The 19,885-nt window shown below is 42.6% G+C and overlaps 1 protein-coding gene across 13 annotated transcripts in view; it reads right to left on the bottom strand.

The window, feature by feature from the left end:
• Positions 1 to 19,885, bottom strand: part of CHD2 (chromodomain helicase DNA binding protein 2) — an 89,779-nt gene that overhangs the window by 38,790 nt on the left and 31,104 nt on the right. For 11 of the 13 annotated variants that reach the window (XM_054077561.1, XM_054077559.1, XM_054077558.1 and 8 more), the window contains 3 exons: positions 16,260 to 19,442; positions 15,791 to 15,924; positions 2,203 to 2,422 (listed from right to left, as the gene is read on the bottom strand). In XM_054077561.1, the coding sequence (XP_053933536.1) occupies positions 2,203 to 2,422; positions 15,791 to 15,852 (282 nt within the window). In that variant the 5' untranslated portion in view covers positions 15,853 to 15,924; positions 16,260 to 19,442. Of the gene's footprint in view, positions 1 to 2,202; positions 2,423 to 15,790; positions 19,469 to 19,885 lie in introns of all 13 variants that reach the window. The other 2 variants (XM_054077562.1, XM_054077554.1) reach the window with 2 other exon arrangements.

Raw genomic sequence — 19,885 nt, 5'->3', positions numbered from 1 at the left:
TGGCAGGACTGCTGGCTCTTCTCCCGAATGCATTGATGCAAATGAGTTTGGCAGCACAGGACATATGGATGTACAGAGTCAACTACTGGGAATGGGTGTGCTCTATTTGTTTCAACCAAGCCCTAAACAGCTTAATACAGTGTGTACAACAGCATGCATTTTGTTCTTGTCGGATGGACAGAAGGGGGAGACAAGAACTGATGCCCCAAGGCATATGAAAGCAGAGCTGAGCTGGTGACACAGGACACCAGAGGATTTACGGGGCACATACAAACCACCAACACAGCTTTCAAACACCTACACCAACAACGCCTCTCTCCCTCAGCACTGCTTATCCTCTTACAGTTTTCTAAAACTATTCATTCTCTTGCCTTTCTATCCCCTCCGGTCTTCAAATGTCTCTGCAAGCCACCGGCAGGAAAAGGAAATCAAATCGCACTGCCAGATGCAGCAGCGATGTGGGATTGACAGAATGATGAATACGAGGCTGCAGCCTGGCAATTTTTCTGCTACTGTTAAAGGAGCAATAGGATAACACCACAACAGACAGATTGCAAAGGTGTATATCTGCCAGGCATGCAAGTACAGAGAGATAAATTCACATGAAAGAAAAACTGAAACACTCCCCAAACCCTTTGAAGAACTCATCTTTTCATCTTTTAAACGGCACAGATTTTTGGAAGAGGGATTGAATCCCGTGACAAATCTAAATTGCACCTAATGCAAATTAACCTCACCTTCATGGGTGTATCTAGACAGAAATACAAAATAAACAATAATATGATAATTAATTGCATTGGTTATTCAAGTAGAACAGGTATCAACATGCCCAGGTTAGACCTAGCTAAGGAAAACACCCATCAACAGAGAAATTAAGGAAAGTAAAGGCTTTCTTACTAGAGGATGCCCTGAATTTTTATATTTCATCCGTGCTAATTATCGCCCTGTACGTGGATGCACTATCTCATAGGATAACTTTAATGATTATTGTCAGGGATATGCTCTTAGAAACCCACAGAGGAAACGAAAACTTCCCTCAGTCACCACTTATCAACAATAAAAAAGAAATTTGAATATAGCATTACCGCAACTGCCTTATAAATGTATCCTTCCTTGCCCATTCGAATATGGGAGATTTAGACAGTCTGAGCTGACAGCCTGGAGATTTGTGAGAGGGAGAAGGTGGTAACAAAATCCTTGCAAGTACATGGGAAGCACAGGCAGAAAGCACTGCCCTTCCTTCTTAGTCTTTACATACAGAGCAACTCTCTGCATAAAGCACACTCTCATGAGAAAGCTGCACAAAGTACAAACCACAACAGGATAGTTACACACTACAAACCAACAAAACATACAAAAACCTGACCTAAACTGATTTTCCTCCCCCCAAGTAAACTCAGTTCTCCAAGTTCCTGTATCCAATGGGTATGTGGGCTCCTCTTTCCCAACTCGCACTACACTGTGTTACTCAGGTGTCTCCATCTCTCTGGTAAAGCAGGTACCGAAGGCACAGCTTCTGCACTGGGTAGATGCTTCCCAACTAGAGGGATATCACATGCATTAGACACCTACAATCCCTTTTCCTCCAGTGCAGCAGCAGGTGGAGGGCAAACCTGGCTATTTGAGGGAGGGGATTGCTAAATGGCAGCTGAGAATCTGCAGAAAATAACATAATAAAGAACCACTGCTCTGGACATAATAAGTAATATAAAAAAAAAAAAAAAAAAAGGGGAGGAAAAAAGGTACTTTTTTTTACATATTTCAAAGAGGAAGACAGTGATGGAAAAAAACCAAAGAGGCCAAAATGCTAGACAAGCATTCTCACATGGGAAAGCTTTACTATATCTGAGGGAGAGGAGAGACAGGAGGGAAGTGGAAAGACAGAAGGGAGAGGATGAAATAACAGGGTCACATATTGATGACAGGTGCCTGCCCCTCATTCGCAGCAGTCAGCTCCATCACTGCCTATTTTGTGCCCAAAGGGCTGTCCCAGTAAACACAAGCTCCTGCTCACAAGGATGACACCAGCAGGGCACAAACACACAGATCAAACATCCAGTGAGTGATGTGTGGACACCAGAGGTCGGAGGCTATTTGGTCAACGTGCAAAGTAGCAGGGAAGTTGAAGACAGCTTTCTGAAGGTCCTGCTGTCTGCCTTTTTGTGGTGGGTACAAAGCTACGCAGAGCAGTAGGGGCAATACCTTTTTAACATCTGCTATCCTTTCCTTCTTAGAGGCCGGTTTTTCTTTGGTTTCAGGAGGGGTCTGCTGGGATTTTGAACCCGTTGATTCACTTTCAGATTCAGACTGACTTTCAGAGGACTCCGAGCTGCTGTTTGACTCGCTGCCCTGCTCGCTGCCCTGCTCACTTTCAGATTGGCTTGCAGAGTCAGAGCCAGAGGCTTCTTCGGATGCCGAGTGACTGATGGTAGAGAAAGAAGAGATTACATTTTAACTGTACTGTCACAGCTTTGAAATTTGCTGTGAGTAAACCCGAGCCATATCCAAGCTACAATGATAGGCTTGAAAGGGCCTAAATAAAACACAGTCCCAAACGGGCATGTTGAAGCAGATGCAACTCTTTCCCAGGACCGGCACTGAACACATGGGCAAGACTGCAGGCTCCATGTCATTGTACAGTATCTCCTGCTCATCAGCCAAAACAAAAAGAGTGGTGGTAAGGCAAAGAGAAGCCTTAACAATACCAGCAGCACAGGTCCTCCAGGGAGCATTTTGGGCTGCTCTAAGGAAGCAAGCTATATTAAGCATAAGCAGCTGCTCTGGCATGGCTCTCTACTACACCCTGGTATGGCCAGTGGTTCAAAAATCAGACATCCAATTTCTGAAAGAGGACAGTACCAAATATGCATATTATATATTATAGTAAATATTTTTCTTGCAAAAAGAACAAATTCAGTGCCAGAGAAGCAGAAAGGGGCTTATGCAGGCACGTGGCTGGGGGAGTTCCTGTGTAAAGGACTGCATCAATGCTGTACAGACTGCACTTCTCAAGCATCCAATAACAGAGGAGTCAAACATCAAATATGCATATTTATCTCTTTTTTTCCTTTACCTTCAAATGGGTTTATATACAGAATATTCACTTAAATGCAGGCTTCTCAACAAAACAAAGAGAGGTCAAACTATTTTAGGTGTCTGAAATACTCAAATACTTTTGCCCAATCACTCCAACGTCTATTTTTAACTTAAAACCCAATTAAATAAAATACAAAATATATTACCACATACAACATACATGCCAGTAAGGCAACATTACAAATCCCACTCTGTTGCAAACCAAAATGCACTGCAGCAATAACGAGACTGCAAACTGTTTGAACCATCTCTTTCCAAGCCAGCTCCTGATCTGCAGCTACACAGCTTTGTAATATTTAAGGGCACGCTGCAGATATAACTTCATGGAAAGAAGAGACAGGAAAACTTTGCAAAGAGAAATCATAATTTTTATTTTTCTGCTTTTGTACAAAACCAGAAAAGTAACAAGATACATCGAAGGCTCTCCTCAGAATTCAGTTTGAGAAGTAAAACCAAGACAAAAAGGCAAAAGCACAGGTACAGTTACAGCAAATTCTACAGAAACCAACGCACGCTAAAGAGACAAGATCATTAGAGTCAGCTACTATTCATTACTATGTCCAATGCAAACAGACTTACACCACAGAAATAACTTCCCCACTCTCATTCTTCAAACACCTATGGAATCTGAGCCCAGCAGCTCATGCATCAGCAGAGTGGCTCTGGCCTTCCCGCACAGCAGCTCAGCTCCCAGCTGTCTCCCAGGGAGCGGGCAGAGGGCGGCAGCCGAGCGCTGCGGGAACTTGCTCCAGAAATCCCTCCGGCACAGGGCGTTCAGCCAGGCTTCAGCCGACATTTTACAGCCATCCCTCTCCCACCATCTTGTGATTTTGTTACAGTGGTGGCTGCCTCTTCGAGTCTGTCTGCAAGTCCTAAAATGGAAGAGCGTAGCACGTGTGGGGAAAAAAGGAACAGTGGTGCCCGAGGATTTCTAAGGCTGAAGTAACAGAAACACAGCTTTTTCAGCATGAAGCAGAGAGAGAACTGCCACTGACAGTCACTGGTTTCACTGTCCCAGCTTGGTTTTGAAGGAGATGGGGGTACGCTATGACTCCCAGACTTTCCAAGGCTTGAAAATCAAGCCAAACTATGACCTTTCCAGGCCACCCAATTGCTCCTGCCTGTCCCATTCCTGTCGATGACAACCAAAGGCACAGCTCCGCATAGCCTGCTCGTTACACCCTGACACAGCCTGTCTATTCCTCTATGTTTTCTGCAATTTCCAGTCCCCCTTTCTCCGCCACAGCCTTCTGTTCCTGTGCTCTCCTGCTTTGCCCCATGGCCAGCACCATCCACCCCATCTCTCCCTGCTCGCCTGCAGCTCTCTGCCTGGTTTCTCTTTGAGCACATCCACAGATCTGCTGACATCTGCCCCCAATGTCCGACTCAACCACATCCCTTTGCAACCCAGTCTGCCTAAAGCAAGTGATGAAACTTGTCTGTTCAAGAATTTTCAGGGTTTTTTCAAGAAAACCAAGGGAATTTATTAGGAAACATTGCCACACCACTCAAGGAAACAACGCTCCAGCAGTTCTATGGACAGATGGTTTCCACAGACAGGGCTCAGCAGGACACCATCCCACAGAGCCTCCTACAGTTATAGGGACCTGACCTCCAAGAAAGAATGGGATCTGGAGGCATCCAAACCTCTACTGGCACGACGCAAAGTGCCAACAGCAGGCTCTGTTTGAGTCATGTTGGCATCCCATGTTCCACGGGGACTTACAAAAGAGGAAGACGATTTTTTACATTAATTTACTAGCAATAGCTGGAAGATACTATAATAACCCAGGCTAGACTGAAGCCAGACAGCTTTGGCAGTATTTGTTTAAAGGCAGAACACTAGCGACTGGCCTCCTCTCACTCTGGAGCTCTGTTTCTCAAGGGCTTGTGTTAATTCAAGGACTCTCTGCTCATCGATAGCCATAATTCACGTGATTTATACACAACATCATCTGGACACTATAATGCTTTATTTTCAAGATGGGAACTAGTAATATGAAAAGAGGGAGATTTCTCTAGTGATACAGACATGACACACACTTCTACAAGAACAGGTATGCATGTGCTTGGCCTGCTAAGGAAAGAACTGTAGATGAGATGTGGTACGTCCTTTTGAAACACTTTGTTATCAAGGCAAAAGGATATGTGCTTGTCTTTATTTCCACACTGACAGAATAAAAAAAGAGAACAGAAAAGGCTAATTCCATAAAAGAATCCCTTCTAACTATCGTAGAGACATTCAGGAAACATTTCTACCTGCCGAAAGAGTATAAAGGTTTAGCAACACTGAATGTCAAGTCAAGCTTTACACTGTACATAACTGGATATTTAAGCCCTCTTTTCAGCAGCTATTTTTGGAACATGCCCTGCTTTAGCTTCCCTAAGCAAACATCTAGATAAGACCTACTTTCAATTAAAATAAAAGTGAGGGATAAGCTGTAATTAATTGTTGCAAAAATCACAATTCAAACAGTCCATCCCCCTCCAAATACAGCAGAGAAACAACTGTACAACCGGGAACATCAAGAAAGCTACAGTTGGACTGCTGGTAACTTCCTTCAAGTGAGAAACTCCTAAACTCCTACAAAAAACAAGATCTGCTAAAACTTAGCCAAATATGTTCCTTGGTTTCTAAGAAATACTTCAGGCTATAATTCTGTTTTAATTAAGAGCCCACTCCTGACTTGAGAGGCAAGAAAACCAAATCACCCCTTACCAAGAAGGACATGTTCCTTCCAAGAAATAAGTAGCTGAACAGCAGTGATAAGACCCTTTACAATCAGGCATCTAAGTTTACAAGGCAATTATAGCCTACCCGAAGCCTCCAGCCTCAGCGTTTAATATCTCACATATTACTTCATTTTATAGAGGATCGTCTTTGTTAACAGCAAGAAAATATTTTATAAGCTATAACAGCAACCATTCCGCTCCTGACTTTAAAATTTGGCTTTTAAGGGACAGAACTTGAATACAGCCAGTGGGGTAAGGGAGGATTAATGACCCAAGACCCTCCCACAAGCCAAGCTCCTCCTAGCTTTAAAATCATTGTTAACATTTTGAATCTAAACAAGTTTGAATCCAAACCATGTTCCACTGGGCTTCACAAGCTCAGCAGGGACTCAGCACCAGTAAAACCACTCTGTGCAAGCTCAAGAAGATTTTTGCCAAGTATCCCACGGCTGGATAATATCAGGGACTGGGTAATATCAGAAGCCAAGTTTATTGTTCCACTTCAGCAAACATACCTTATGCGCTGTTGCACACAGCTGCACTTGCCCTGTGGATAACTGACACCCAGGTGCCTGCCCACATCTCAGCCACTGCCACGGAGAGACCAAAGCTGCGAGACAGCCCCTCAGCTCTCTCACCCACCCTCACACTACAGCTCATGTTCCCAGCACTCACCCTGTCCTTATGGCCAGCACCAACTGGGCTGCTGGAGCCCTAAACTTGCTAACGTACCAGAAGACTAGCCAAGAGAATCAACAAAATAGGTCTCTGCCAGCTTGACGAGACTAAAATCAGGGCCAAGCCTTTACAGAGACCCTGGAGATACGCTGTGCTTGGCAGCATAGAGGAGCTGCAGGGGAGAAAAGGGGCAAGTAAGACCCCAGTTTGGGAATAGCAGCAAGCCAGCCAGCCACTCCACGTGGCCACCACTGGGTCCACAACACTCCTCTCTGGAAAAGCCAAGCCAGCTGTCTGAGCACAGCCCAATCATTCCATTGCCATGGCAAACTGCACTTACAGAAGTGGGGTCCTGTTCTACAACTTGGGGTGGGGTCCTACAGCTTTTCAGGCCAGCTGCCAGCCTCACTCACCCACCAAAGGCATTGGCTCCAGATTTAGTCCAAAGAAAAGCTCAGCAAAGCCAGTAGAGGCCACAAATCCAACACTATTTAAACAGGCGTGTCTTTCTGAAGTGGCCTACGTGCAAACTGTTGTACATGCAAAACACAGTGCCAAATCAGAGCAGCTGCTAACACACTCACCCTGCTGGACACTGTGTCACTGTTTAATATTTCCTTTGAATATCTGATCTATAAATTTGATGCTCCCTATGTAATCATACATGAAATGACTACATATACGGCAAATAAAATCATGCACCAAAGTCACACAGTAGCCATAAAAACACACCAAACCACAGTAAATTTCACTTCTAGGCTAAACAAGTCACAGATAACACCACAAGACTGGTTCTGGCCATAGATGATGCAAAAAACATTTGATGAAGAGAGGCTAATGCATGGACCACAGAGGACTGAGAAGAACTTCATGGGATCTATCACTTGCCTTGGAAAAAACACATGAGCAAATGCTCTAAGTAAGCATAGCCAAGGCCACGCAGACAGTACACAGCCTACAGGAGAGCTGCGTGAATGACACTCATTGTGAAGTCTCTGAAGACAAACTCATTCCTGGATTTTTGTGCTTCCTTTTATTCTGAAAGTCTATTGAAGAGTGAGTGGTGCTTGCCCTTCTCCCAACGGGAGGGGAAGAAGGAAGAAAAATATTCCTGCTACTCTACTATCTATACCCACGCACAGTATGTAATTCTAACAGTGATTTGTCTCAAAGCAGGAATTTAAACTGGAATATACTAAACACAGCCAGGCTCTCCCTACTGTTTGGAAGTAAGACTTGAATACTTACAATGTAATTTGGCCAACACTAAGCAGGCTTTCAAGGAGCACAACAAACACTCCCAAGGTTACAGAGTTGCCCCTGCCAGATAACAAATGTGTCCTTCAAAACCCAGAATAATATTCCCCCAACCCCATTTTGTGACCCTTAGCTGTTTTTTGTCTTAAATAGCTAAGTAAGAAGCGTTACCATGGAGAATATACACATTTTCTTCATGTGACTGCAAACCTTGCTGGCAGAAGATGGGCGTTAATGACATTTACATAGCACCAGTCACAATAGGGCCACGGTCCTACTGTAATAACAGAGGAATTATGGACTCAGCAGGTATCCTATCTAAATAACCATCTGAATTGGGTTGTGCTGGATTTCCAGCTGGCTCAAAGGAGGGGAAGTGGAGGAGGCAGAGGAAAATCTTTACACACATCCTGGGCATGGCTACTTGACCCAGCACAGGACTCCCAAACACCAAAGGCAAGGCAATCCTGAGTATACAGGGAGCTAAATTTATCCCTCGCTGCTCTGCTGCAGCTCACTGGAAGAACACTGGGCTATCTTGAATGAAGAGTGCTTTTCAGAAGCACTTTTTTTTTTTTTTCTCCACTACAAAGACACCACATTATGCTCGCATAAGCAAGCAAAGCAAGCAGTTCATTCATGACTGGGAGAGCTGGTTCGCTCTCTGATCTTTGAGCCAGAGGCTGAAAATGCTTGGGATATTTAGTGGGAAAAGAAAAAGAATTAAAAAAAATCCTGCACAGGGACAAAAGGAGTCAAAACCTGTCTGCTTGATTAAAGAGCGCCATTGAGAATCTCCAGAGGCAGCATCCTTCCCTGCACAGAAAATGAAGGACAACTGCGGTTCTCAGGGTTTGAAAAGGGCTTGCCCCCCTCTCAGAAGGCAGAGTGTTTCAAGTGCTCCACATCCACCATCCATGAAAGGTCCCAGGCTCGCTCCGGACAGCACCCACCACCGGGACCCTCCTCACAGGCAGGCACCCAAAGAAGCCCAGGAACACAGACCTCCCCATGAGGCTCAGAGAGCAGGCAGGGGTTAACTAACTGCCCATGCCAGCCAGTTTCTGCTTTGTCACAGCAGAGGACAGCCAGGCTAGAGCCAGGCTGCACAAAGGGAATGCTGCACACAGACAGCATCCCCCTTTCTGCAAAGGCCTTGTAGATACACAGGGGCAGCTGGAGGGCACACATGCAATTTTGGTTTAAAACAGTACAGAAAGGGTGGGGATTTTATCCCTTAACATCAGCAAACTTCTTTTAAGATCTAACTGATTAAAGAAATGCAGTAACATGGAAATTTAGGACCTCAAATCATTACCAATAATATGAAGGTGCACAAATTCCTTTCTGGTTCCAGATGACCTACTGTTCAGAAAAGGGGAGCCTGGCCTGAGGGTTTTATCCCAAGTGACTGTTAAAGGCTGTTTTTAACCAAGAGATTTAAGGCTCCTCATTAAGCCTCCGTTTTACAGACAGCATTCAAAGCCCTCAGCTGTGGCAGCTCCATAGTTAAAAGCAGAGGTTCCTGACCAGGAAAGAGATGCAAATGACTCCTATAATCAATACATTAGCAATTCTATTAAGTCATCTATAACTATCAATAAAACTTGAAAGAATCAAATGGTTAGGAGACAACTTTTTCTTAGGGAGGCCAGGTGTCCTGAAGTCAATGGATTCTTGACAATGCAGCACGCTTGTTCATAGCCGGGATAAAGGCTGGTGAGCAATGAAGTATTCAGCATCCCATCCGTGAAGAACCCGGCGCCTGGCAAGCATCCTCTACAGAGGCCCTGGCAAGCATTACCAGCACAAGAGAAGGGAACCTGAGACCACCATTTCAAACTTTTTACTTTTTTTTAACCTTAGAAGTCAAGGCCAGAAATACGCCTATACTACAGCATGTATCTCAGCCCACAGGTAAATACAAAGCAAATTGCCTATCAAAAATTATAATTCAGCAGCAGTGCTGCACAAGCAGTGATGTAATAAAAGCAACTGCACATTAGGAAAGATGCATCATCATTTTGCTTTTTATTATATCCAAAAGAGACTCCCTGCTCCAAGAAAGGGAGGCATTAACAGCATGACAGGCTTATAAAGGCTTCATTACAAGTCAAGAGATACAAATTTTTCATTTAGTCTTTTTTGCTTTCATTTCCAGGATCCTTTAGAAGATGTAAAGGCAGACTTCACAAGCACACACCACCTGTTGAAAAAACATCTTCAAATGGCACTTCAGCACACTTCTTTTAATAAAAACACACTAGAAAAATTTATCTAAGACATCATGTCAGGAGAACAGTACATCCTTTGCTAGAAGGCTGCTTATATCCAAACACAGAAATTCAGGCCATCCCCTCCCTGAGTGCTATTCTGTTTGTATTTACATTCCTTGAAGGAGAGGAGAGGAGAAAGAATGCAGAACAGAATCTTTCTCCATCCATTATCACCATCTCCCTGAGCTGGATTTCAGCTAGGGACAATGAAAGATTCAGAAGCTCTTCTCAGAAAGAATTTTTCTTCAGAATTTAACAGCCTAATTTAACATTGCAATTTCTGCTGGAACTGTTGTCTGCAACATGAAACAAAGTACAGTTGATATATACACCTCCAGGTTATGTATCAGGAGATGCAATTTCAGCATAAGCTGCCAAACCCACCCAAAGCACGTTTACTTTAGCTCTCAAGTTCAAAAGCAGCAAGGCCATGGCATCAGAAGTTTCAGTTCAGTCCCTACACACCTGTTCACAGTTCCTGAACCACAAGGCCAGTCTCACTTCATCTGCAGCCGCTACCCTCATCTGCTCCTTAAAACTGGCAGGGCTAAGTCTAAACTTGCCAGTACAAAAATTCCTCCAAGACAGGCTTAACAACTCAGTAACCTGCTAATCGTATGAACAGCTTTCTGTGAAGAGGGGTGAAACGTGAAAACAAAGATGGGAATTGGTTTCTCACTATATCGAGTTGGAGAGATTAAGCAGCACTGCTTTCCTGGCCCTCCCTTGGAGCCCTCTGAAAGGTCTAACATGAAGCTAAGTGGAAACGTTTGTTTTAACACAAAACACTTATTGTAGCTCATATGTGGACAGCCACACTGCTTCCAAGACACACACAAGATCCATGTTCTCACAAATGCCAGCCCCTATGGCTGATCCGGGTATCACCCTGCAGCACAGGAAATTATTTCTCCGCAAGCGGTGGGAGACTTCAGCTTCAGCTCAGACAGGAAATGGGGGAAGGTGCAGAGATAAGGGCAACTGTTGCCCTCCAAGTACAGCAGGTGAAACATCAATCCAACAGAAAGACGAACAGGCTCTAATCTACAACCTCAGCCACGTCAGCTCCCCTTGGCTGAAGACACTAACACGCTTAGGAAGGAGTGCTGAGGGAGCATGCGTGCATGCACGTGCACACAAGCACAGCAACGCCCTGGCAGCACAAGCTGTACAAGCTGTGTGCAGGAGCATTTTTGCAGGGTTACAGAATTACTCAGGTGAGCTCTTGATTCCTTCTTTTCCCATTTTGTTAAGCAAAATGGCCATGCATTTAAAGAATACGTACAAATTCATTAATTAGCTTAACTAAAGAGAACAATCCAGAAGAGATTAAATTTCAGCTAAACGTAGCTTCTTGCAATTCGTGAATCGTTTTTATAGCTCTGTGTATATTCTATCAACTCCTGGCAACGATCTCAGAACAGGAAATAGAGAAGTTTAAAGTCTCCGAATTATGCATTCCTAATTAGATGAGAAATTTCTTTCTTGAAAGGAACGTGAAACAGAAGTAACAAAGCAAAATAAGAAAGACATTCTCCTTTGTGCTGCACACAGATTACATCATTATTCATATTAATTCCTTGCACATTCTGCACTGGTCCAGCATTTCCCTTTTCAAAAAAACCTTCCGGACAATCTCATAAAGGGTTAAAGCTTAAAAAAAGAGAAAAAAACCTCCTTGTTAAAGAATAAAACAGTGCAAATGAAATCGAAAGACTGTACATACACGATGGCCACAACAGCTAAATAAATACCCTTCAGCCTGGATGAAAACCTGAAACACGCACTTGGAGGCATTTTAATAAATGTGTTTAATGTTCGCACTCAGCTCAAAGAAAATCAGTTGCAAAATGCGCAGTAAAAGCGAGAGTGAGTTTTAGTGATTTAAGGATGCTGAAAGCCATAATGCTGTAAAAAAAGATGTTCCAGGAATACTACGATGTTCTGCATTTCCTTTCAAAGTTAAAAAAAGAAAGAGAAAAAAGCCACACCAAAAATAACCATGCTCCTTTTCAAGTCACTTCTCAAAATAGCCTGCACTATTAAAAAAAAAAAAAAAAAAGAACAAAAAATGCCTGCGCCCACCAGTTGAGATGAAGCGAGAAAAGAAGGCAGCGGCTGTGCACTCCACAGCCATGCTCCCAGTATAGCCCAGTATAGCCCAGTGCAGCCCAGGATGGGGGTGCCGAGGCAGGCACGGGAGAGGCGGTGCGGCATGCGCAGCCATGATGCGCAGGCAAAGCTCTGCCTCCGCACCAGCCGCCACTGCCGTCCACTGTTACCAGGCGAGCGCAGCCAATCGCCGTCCCCAGCGAGCACAAGATGGCCTTTGAACTCCCCACCAGCAACTTCCTGCTGTTTTTAGAGTACACACAGTGCAATGCAGTATGTCTGTCAGCTATGCGGCACAAAGGAACAGCCATTTTGTGACTGAACTGGACCCGCACCAAAATGCCAGGCAGTGTAGCCTTCTCCTCTTCTTTCACAGTGAACTGGGGATTCCTGAGCCCTACCGAAACGATAAAGTGATGCCCTCTGCCTTCAGCAACAGCAAGGGAGGGCAATTTTTGTTTAATGTCTTCGTTTCCCTCCTCCCTCCCCTCCCCAGTCCCCTTTCACATGTAACTACATCTTCATAAAATGGCTGCCAGGCAAAAGGAGCGTGTTCTGCTCTGTGGAGGCTGCAGCACATGCTGCAGAGCGCTCTGCCTCTGTAGGGTGGCTGCTGAGCAAAACCACGCCATTTCAGACCTCAGACTGCCAGCTCTCTGAACAAAAAACAGGCTGAGCTCTAACCCACCACAGTCTTTTTTATTCCCCAAACCCCCAGTGTTTTAGTATTAGCAAATGCAAGAGTTGGATACAGACGCAAGGGTTTTGTTCAGCCCTGCAGCTTCTGTATCAAAAAACCATTCCCACACTGGGGTATTTAGGAGGTGCAAGAGCAACTGCAACATATGCAGGTAGAGGAACAATGTATCCACCACATGTTACTTCCCTACAAAACTCACTCCTGAACTTCAGGGGGTGCCCAGCCTGCCTCTCACCTCTGAGGTTCCCAAGAGGGTGACACCATGGATGCACCCTCTGGCACCACCTGCCTTTTGGAAAGGCAGCATAGAAGATGCTAGAAAATATCTCAGGGTTCGTTTCAAATATTTAATGCAAGTCCCAGATACAGAGGTGGTGGTCACCAGTAGCTGCAGCATCTCAACTTTTATCCTAGGTGGAGAAAGTTGCATGAAATCAATCAACTTGAAGTTTGGAAATCTCTACTGTCAATACACAAAGGACAGGTGTTGCTGTTCCTCTAGACAGGCTAGAGTACACCCCTCAGCTTACACACTGTGAAGAGTTAACACCATTTCCCTCCTCCAAGGATAACCATCTGTTTGGGGACAATTCTCAGGTATTTTTGTTTATTCAGCATATACCCTTGCACTTCCTTCAGACTGGAAAGACAGGAGTGAATTCCATATAGTCCCCAGTTAGTCACACTATGGTGGTACATGAATTGCATTTTCTTCTGCTTTAACACTTTTCTCTAGTCCACTGTTTTTGCTTCTCCAGCCCAGGTGATGGGCACCAACCATATCTACCCTTTCCACCCATCCCCATCACCCAGGTCTCCCACCAGGGTTCCTGAAACAGGACTTCATGTATCTCCATGGATGCCAGGTTGGTCTCATAACTGGGGAGAAAGCAGGCCAGTAGCACATGAAGTGCAGACATCAGAACACTTCTGGGCTACAGTAAAGAAAAGTGGTGGCTTTACTTCCTAGAAATCATTTCCCCTACAACTTCAAGTCAACCTCAGGAAGTGAAGCCCATTTTACAACATTCAGCTGACTCACAGCTCAAAAATAAGCTCAACAGGGCTAACTTACAAATATCCTGTGCTTGATTGTTCCCACACTTCAGGTGAGTGGATGTTACCCACAGAAAGTTTATTTTGAGAACAAACTGGGAAGGGGGAGAAGGGTAACCTCACACAACAGCCTTTACATGTAAATCAACTGATCAATTTCATGAAATAACCTTTCAATGAAAACATCAGAAGCACATATGAGACACTATGCAAATACAATACCCCTAAGGACAAAAACCCCAAAGGTCTTCTTCCTGTGCAACTACTGCTATGTGTCTCCAATTTCATCTGCTCTTTAACACAGCATTTCTAACACCGACAAAATACCTCAATTTATATTTCCTGAACAAAGTATACCTGTTATTGCTCTTGCTGATAATCTGTACTTTAAAAAAGCATAAGGAATTAAATAACCTGAATCGTAAGTAATTTTGTTTTAAAATTGACTTCAAGCAATATTTTGTGTGCAGTATTTACAGTAATTGAAAGAGAACACGGTTTGAAAGTCTGATGTGTTTTTAAACAGCATTATTATAAAGGTTCTGTATAGGTGCTATATGGTAATGCTTCAACAGTCCCTGAGGCTAATTCAGTTCATAATAATTTCAAATTAAACAAATTTAGCCATATCCATTTTAGGATTTAAAATTTTGACTGCATTTTTAATATATTCAGAATACCATCTGAGTTTACGCTAGGTTACAGTCATTTCATAATATATATATACCCACAGTATTTCAAGTTTCTGTGTTTAAGGAAGGTTAAATTCTGGACATCAAGAATACTATTCAAACACCTGCAAACATCACATGGAGCACGTGTGATACAACAGACAGTTAAGAATTCTTTTTTATTAATGTTGGTTAAAAATTACTGTAGACAAAACCAGAGAAAGAGAAACAGGCCATGATTCCATTAAAATTAACAAAATGCAAAACTCAAGTGTATTTACAAACCAGAAAACAAAAATGCATATTGTTTAATTTCAGATTTTTGAAAAAGCAGACCCTTCAAATACAAAATGAGCAATTCCAGTAATTATACTTCTGCATTCCTCACAAACAAACATTTCCAGTATTTCATACTTTTCCCACATCAAGGTTAAGTTCATAAAAATCTGTAAAGAATCTCATTACTCAACAAAAATAAATAAAAACACTCCAAGCAAACATACATTAAACACACAAGCAAAGCATTTGAAGCCTCTTAGTAACAGACCCAGTGTATTTTTTATGATACGAAATGCTATCACCAGCAGGAGAAAGTCTGGTTAAATTGTATAAAAATATTCTAAAATACCTAAACAGAACCAAAGTTCAACAAGCCTAAATAAAATTTGAAGTAAGGGGTATCAGACAAACAGGCACTTTCCAGTTTATATTTTAAAATGAGCTTTTTTTCATTCATGTAACTTTTTCTTCTGTCTATTTACTATAATTTACTACTACACCAGGCTTCTGTATGGCCCTCAGTTAAAGTTTAGACTTCTGAGAATCTTCAAAGAAAAATTTGCCTTGTATGTAAAATGGTGCAATGCAGCAATGGCTAAACCGACAAGGTCATTTTTCACAGCACAAAAAACCTGAAAACTTAAATTCAAAAGCTAGAAAAACGTAGTAAAGAGGAAAGGGCTCCCCTGAATAGAGGTACAGTACCTTTTGACTATGACATGGGCCCTTAAGTCACAACACAACTTTCAGAAATTGCTACCAAAAAAAATCAGGGTGTGGCATGCTAACAATCTCAAGGTCATTCCTTAAAAAGGAAGCAAAATCAGTAAAATGTTTTGTATTGAGCACTGACAGTAAACCAAGGCTGTCAAAGTAAGCAGGCTATTCACAGGTTTTACAAAAAAAAAAAAAAGAAAGTTGATAGATCATACCTCGATGCATTGCTGTGGACTGAACCCTCCTCTCCTTGGCTTTTGTCCTTATTTCTCATCATCTTTTTATTCTTAAATATTAAGAGGGGGTCAGGGGTGTCTGTTTGCTTTGAAGTCCTGTGCCCAGGTATTTACTGTCAAAAGTTGAAAGAAAGGTAAGGTCCCAGTTCGTTTCACTGGCTTTCATTATCAGGAACAAAGTCCTGACGCTGCAATGAGATTGTTATAACAATACACAACACTGATCAACACGGCAAAACGGAGATTTAAAACAAATAATCGTTTTTAGAAGAAAAATCAGTGAATAAATACAGCAGAGGAGCATCCTGCAAACTTTCCCAAAGTAACACTGGATGCAAATAATCTCTGTATCTTATTGCGTCATCCCAATACAGCTCAAATCGGTCGAAAATCAAAGTACTCAAAACGGCAGAAATCTAAAAATTATTACTATTAATTGCTCACCTACCTGATCCATGCACCGCCGCCAGGACCAAGTCGATGTTAGTTTCAGGTAGTGGAAAAACATTAGATCCAAAATATTTACAGTTATAATGATAAAATACAAATTTCAAAGAATGAAAAAAAATATATATTCTAATCCCAAAAATATGCTGCCGATAAAGCAAAAGAAGCAATAATTAGTACAAAAATGTCCGGGGGAAAAAGCTCATTAGGAGAGCGCACAAAAATGGAGGTACGCCATGGCTTCTAAGCTGGAAAAACAACGACCTGGGCTCTCTCCACGGCTTCTTCTTTCCAGCAAGGCACGAAAAGGGAGCCCTCAAAAGCTGCTTTTCTGCCCGAAAAAGGTCCACTCGGCCCCCGATCAGTGCCTAGGAGAGGCAAGGGGCTGTGGGGGCCCCCTGAGGCTGCCCGAAAGTTAGGGAAAGTTGCGTAAAGTGTTGGGGAAGGCACGGAGCTGAGCGCGCTCTCTCTAAGGCACAGCCGCCATCTAGAGCTCCTTCCCAGCTCTGAGCTCTGCCTTTGATTGACACTCTCTACATTTACCCCACAACTCAGGTGATGTACCATAGACCCACCCCTTCATTTCTACCAAAAAAAGAGATAGCCTCCACCTAAAGGGTGCCTGCTACCCCTACAGCCCTGGCTCCTTCCAACTACCCCAGCTGAAGGGGCTCCTTAACCCCATGTGGCTCAGGCACCCTTTTGAAACCAGAAAGAAATGGAATTTGTGCCTTTTGTTTTAAAGATTTGCTAAATATTTCAGTGCCTGGGCTAAAATTACTTCCTCCCTGGACAGGAAGTGGTGCTGTTACAAGCCATTTTGAAAGAATGGAAGTGGAGCTAACAGCCATGCAGCCAGCAACAATCCAACTTGGGGGTTACCCCACCCAAGGGGTAGCTTTTTTTTCAACTAAGGGGCAGTATCCCCAGACAACAGCTCCAACATTCATGAGCCAACACGTGCACATGAGGCTTGGGACACAGGCATTGGGCACTCTGAAGAATGCTCCACATTGCTGAGAGCCCCCTCCAGCTCCACAGCGCCTCCCTAGTGGTTCTCCCCAACAACAAATATCCAACAGCTTACACTATTTTCATCAGTGAGGCAACAGCACTACTGTAAAATAAGTCTGGCACCATTAAAATGGTCACTTTGAAAGCCCATTCTTAACCCATTGACACTCAAAACCAGATTTTAGCATGACAACTGAACTTTAAAGCCATATGATAGCCAATCTGTAGAATTAGAAATCAAGCAACATCTCAAGTGTAACATCCTAGTATTGAGAGGATGTATCACAGAGGAAATGGAGGTGACCCAAGCATTGTCCAGCCTCTGATACTCTGGCTAACAGCTGTCCTCCCACAATCAACAGACTCCTCAACGCACAAGGACATCTTGGAAATCTATCCGTAAGCATCACAAGACAGCAAAATCAGACACTAGGGGATTGGCCCAGGGCAATGGGCTAGTTTGGGCTTCCATAGGGACATCCATGGCACAGCATCCCAACAGTGTGAAAACATTGGCTTCTATCAGTAGAAACATGGTAGTCTCCATCAACTCCTCCACACACTGGTCATTCACATCCTCCAACAACCTATCACCTTCCCACATCAAGAGGTTTGAGTGGATACGCTCTGTTGCCACAGCCCATTTTAAAGAATTTCAGCTTAGCGATTATTTACAGCAGATCCCTTGTACCTAAAGTACAATTACTAAAAACACAATGCAAGACCATTCCAAGCAATTCTGGACCACACTAAGGAAATTGATTAATCTGAACAGGGATCCCCGTTGAGGTTCATACCAGTATCCAACTGCACCATACAACACATGGCAAAACCAAACTTGAGCAACCATGTATCACCAAAACAGCTGGATTAAACAAGTATGAACAATACACCACAGTAAAAACGGATATTTACAGAGAAATCTAGGAAAGTCAAACGGTTAAACACACAGTGGGCTTTGGTTTTGTTTGTATTTTGATTCCAAAAGAAAACACCTAGGTTATCCCAGCACCAGGTTTGTCATCTTGGCCCTCCAGCATAAAACAGACATCTAGGGATTTCAGGTGAAACACACACACGGAGGTGGCTACAGTTTAACTGTTCGATCCTCACAAAACTTGAAAGACACTTGTTTCTTGAACATTAGATCAATTTTAAAATTAATTTGTAAAGGTTAACATGTCATCTGTGGCAATATCAAGAATAACCCCACTTTTTTGCATCAAATACATGGTACAGTATCACACAGCAAAGCCCACATTAAATAGCAGTGAAACAGACTGGACACTTGTGCAGAACAATTTTAAGACACAATAGACTCTTTAGAAAGCATGTTGTCCAGGAAATGTATTGAAAAGCTTCTGTAGTCATATACGACTAAAGCAGCATACCTCAAAAAGTTACACAAAACAATTCAGGTACTCCTTTATTGTCACATTTGCCCAGCCTTCAGCTGGTATCAATTCCTCTTAAAATAACTTCAGAAAGTTCAGCAGAAATACCCTGACAATAAGTCAAGTACTGAAAGAACCCTAACATTAGGCACCTGAATTAAAAACAAAAGTGAATAAAATTCACTGGCAGTCATGGTAAAGCGAAGATAATTTGCAAATGAAAACCACATTTTAAGTAAAGTAGAGCACAAAATATTACCTTGCCTTTAGTGCTTAGCAGCTGAAGTATTTCTCACTTTAACAGCAACCAAAAATGTAACCCACTTCAATATCAACACAAAGAAATATTCAGCCAGAAAGGACAAACACAAAGTGTGAAAGAAACCAAAACCTTTTATTAAGTCACTTCAAAAAAATTACATTTTCTCCAAAGGCAATAGCAACAGATCTCTTACCAAATGAATTTGCCTGTTAGGAATATAAGACCCAAAAGTAAAATTTTGCAGCCCAGTCCTCAACAGATCCATCACTGGATAGACACTTATACAGTCCCCTGATTATTTCAAGTGCAAAGTCCACTTTGATAAGATGATCACAACCCAGATCTTCTCTGGTTTAGTAACACGAGAGTCCATGTTTTAACATCCTTTTCTTGGACAGACACATCACAGCACTCATGCATTAGTCCATTTGCTCAAACTCTCAATCAACAGTGGAACTGCCATCTTGGTGTCTCATTCGTAGACTCCTTTTGACACTCTTCATCTGATTGGATTCTTTATGGAAAATTAAAAGAAAAATGCTGTTGGAATATAGATCACATCTTTAAACTAAGACATTCAACTACTGTACCTTGAAAATAGTACAAATATATAACTGATACTTAATTCCTTATTACACACTCCAGAACATCTACTTTTATCACAAACGATGTCAAATCATCAGTTCAAGTGTTAAAAATATAAACTTTAATCAAAACTACAAAGAAGTAGGGAAAGAACAATTAAAAGTTCAAGAATCCTTTCAGGCTCCATGAAACACTAGAGAAATCAGTTGTGGGGAATTGGAGATGTTTGTCCTGGCAATCATCTTTATGAGATGGACTGATCTACTAAAGCTGATACTGATTAGTGGAAAACCAAGATTATAATAAGTCAAATTTTTTAACTACTGTCCATGCTCCTTTCCTCAAAGACATAGATCCATCAAAGCTAATGGA

The sequence above is a fragment of the Cuculus canorus genome, chromosome 12, assembly GCF_017976375.1.
Source record: "Cuculus canorus isolate bCucCan1 chromosome 12, bCucCan1.pri, whole genome shotgun sequence".
Lineage (NCBI taxonomy): Eukaryota > Metazoa > Chordata > Aves > Cuculiformes > Cuculidae > Cuculus > Cuculus canorus.
This window is presented reverse-complemented; position numbering and strand designations above follow the sequence as displayed.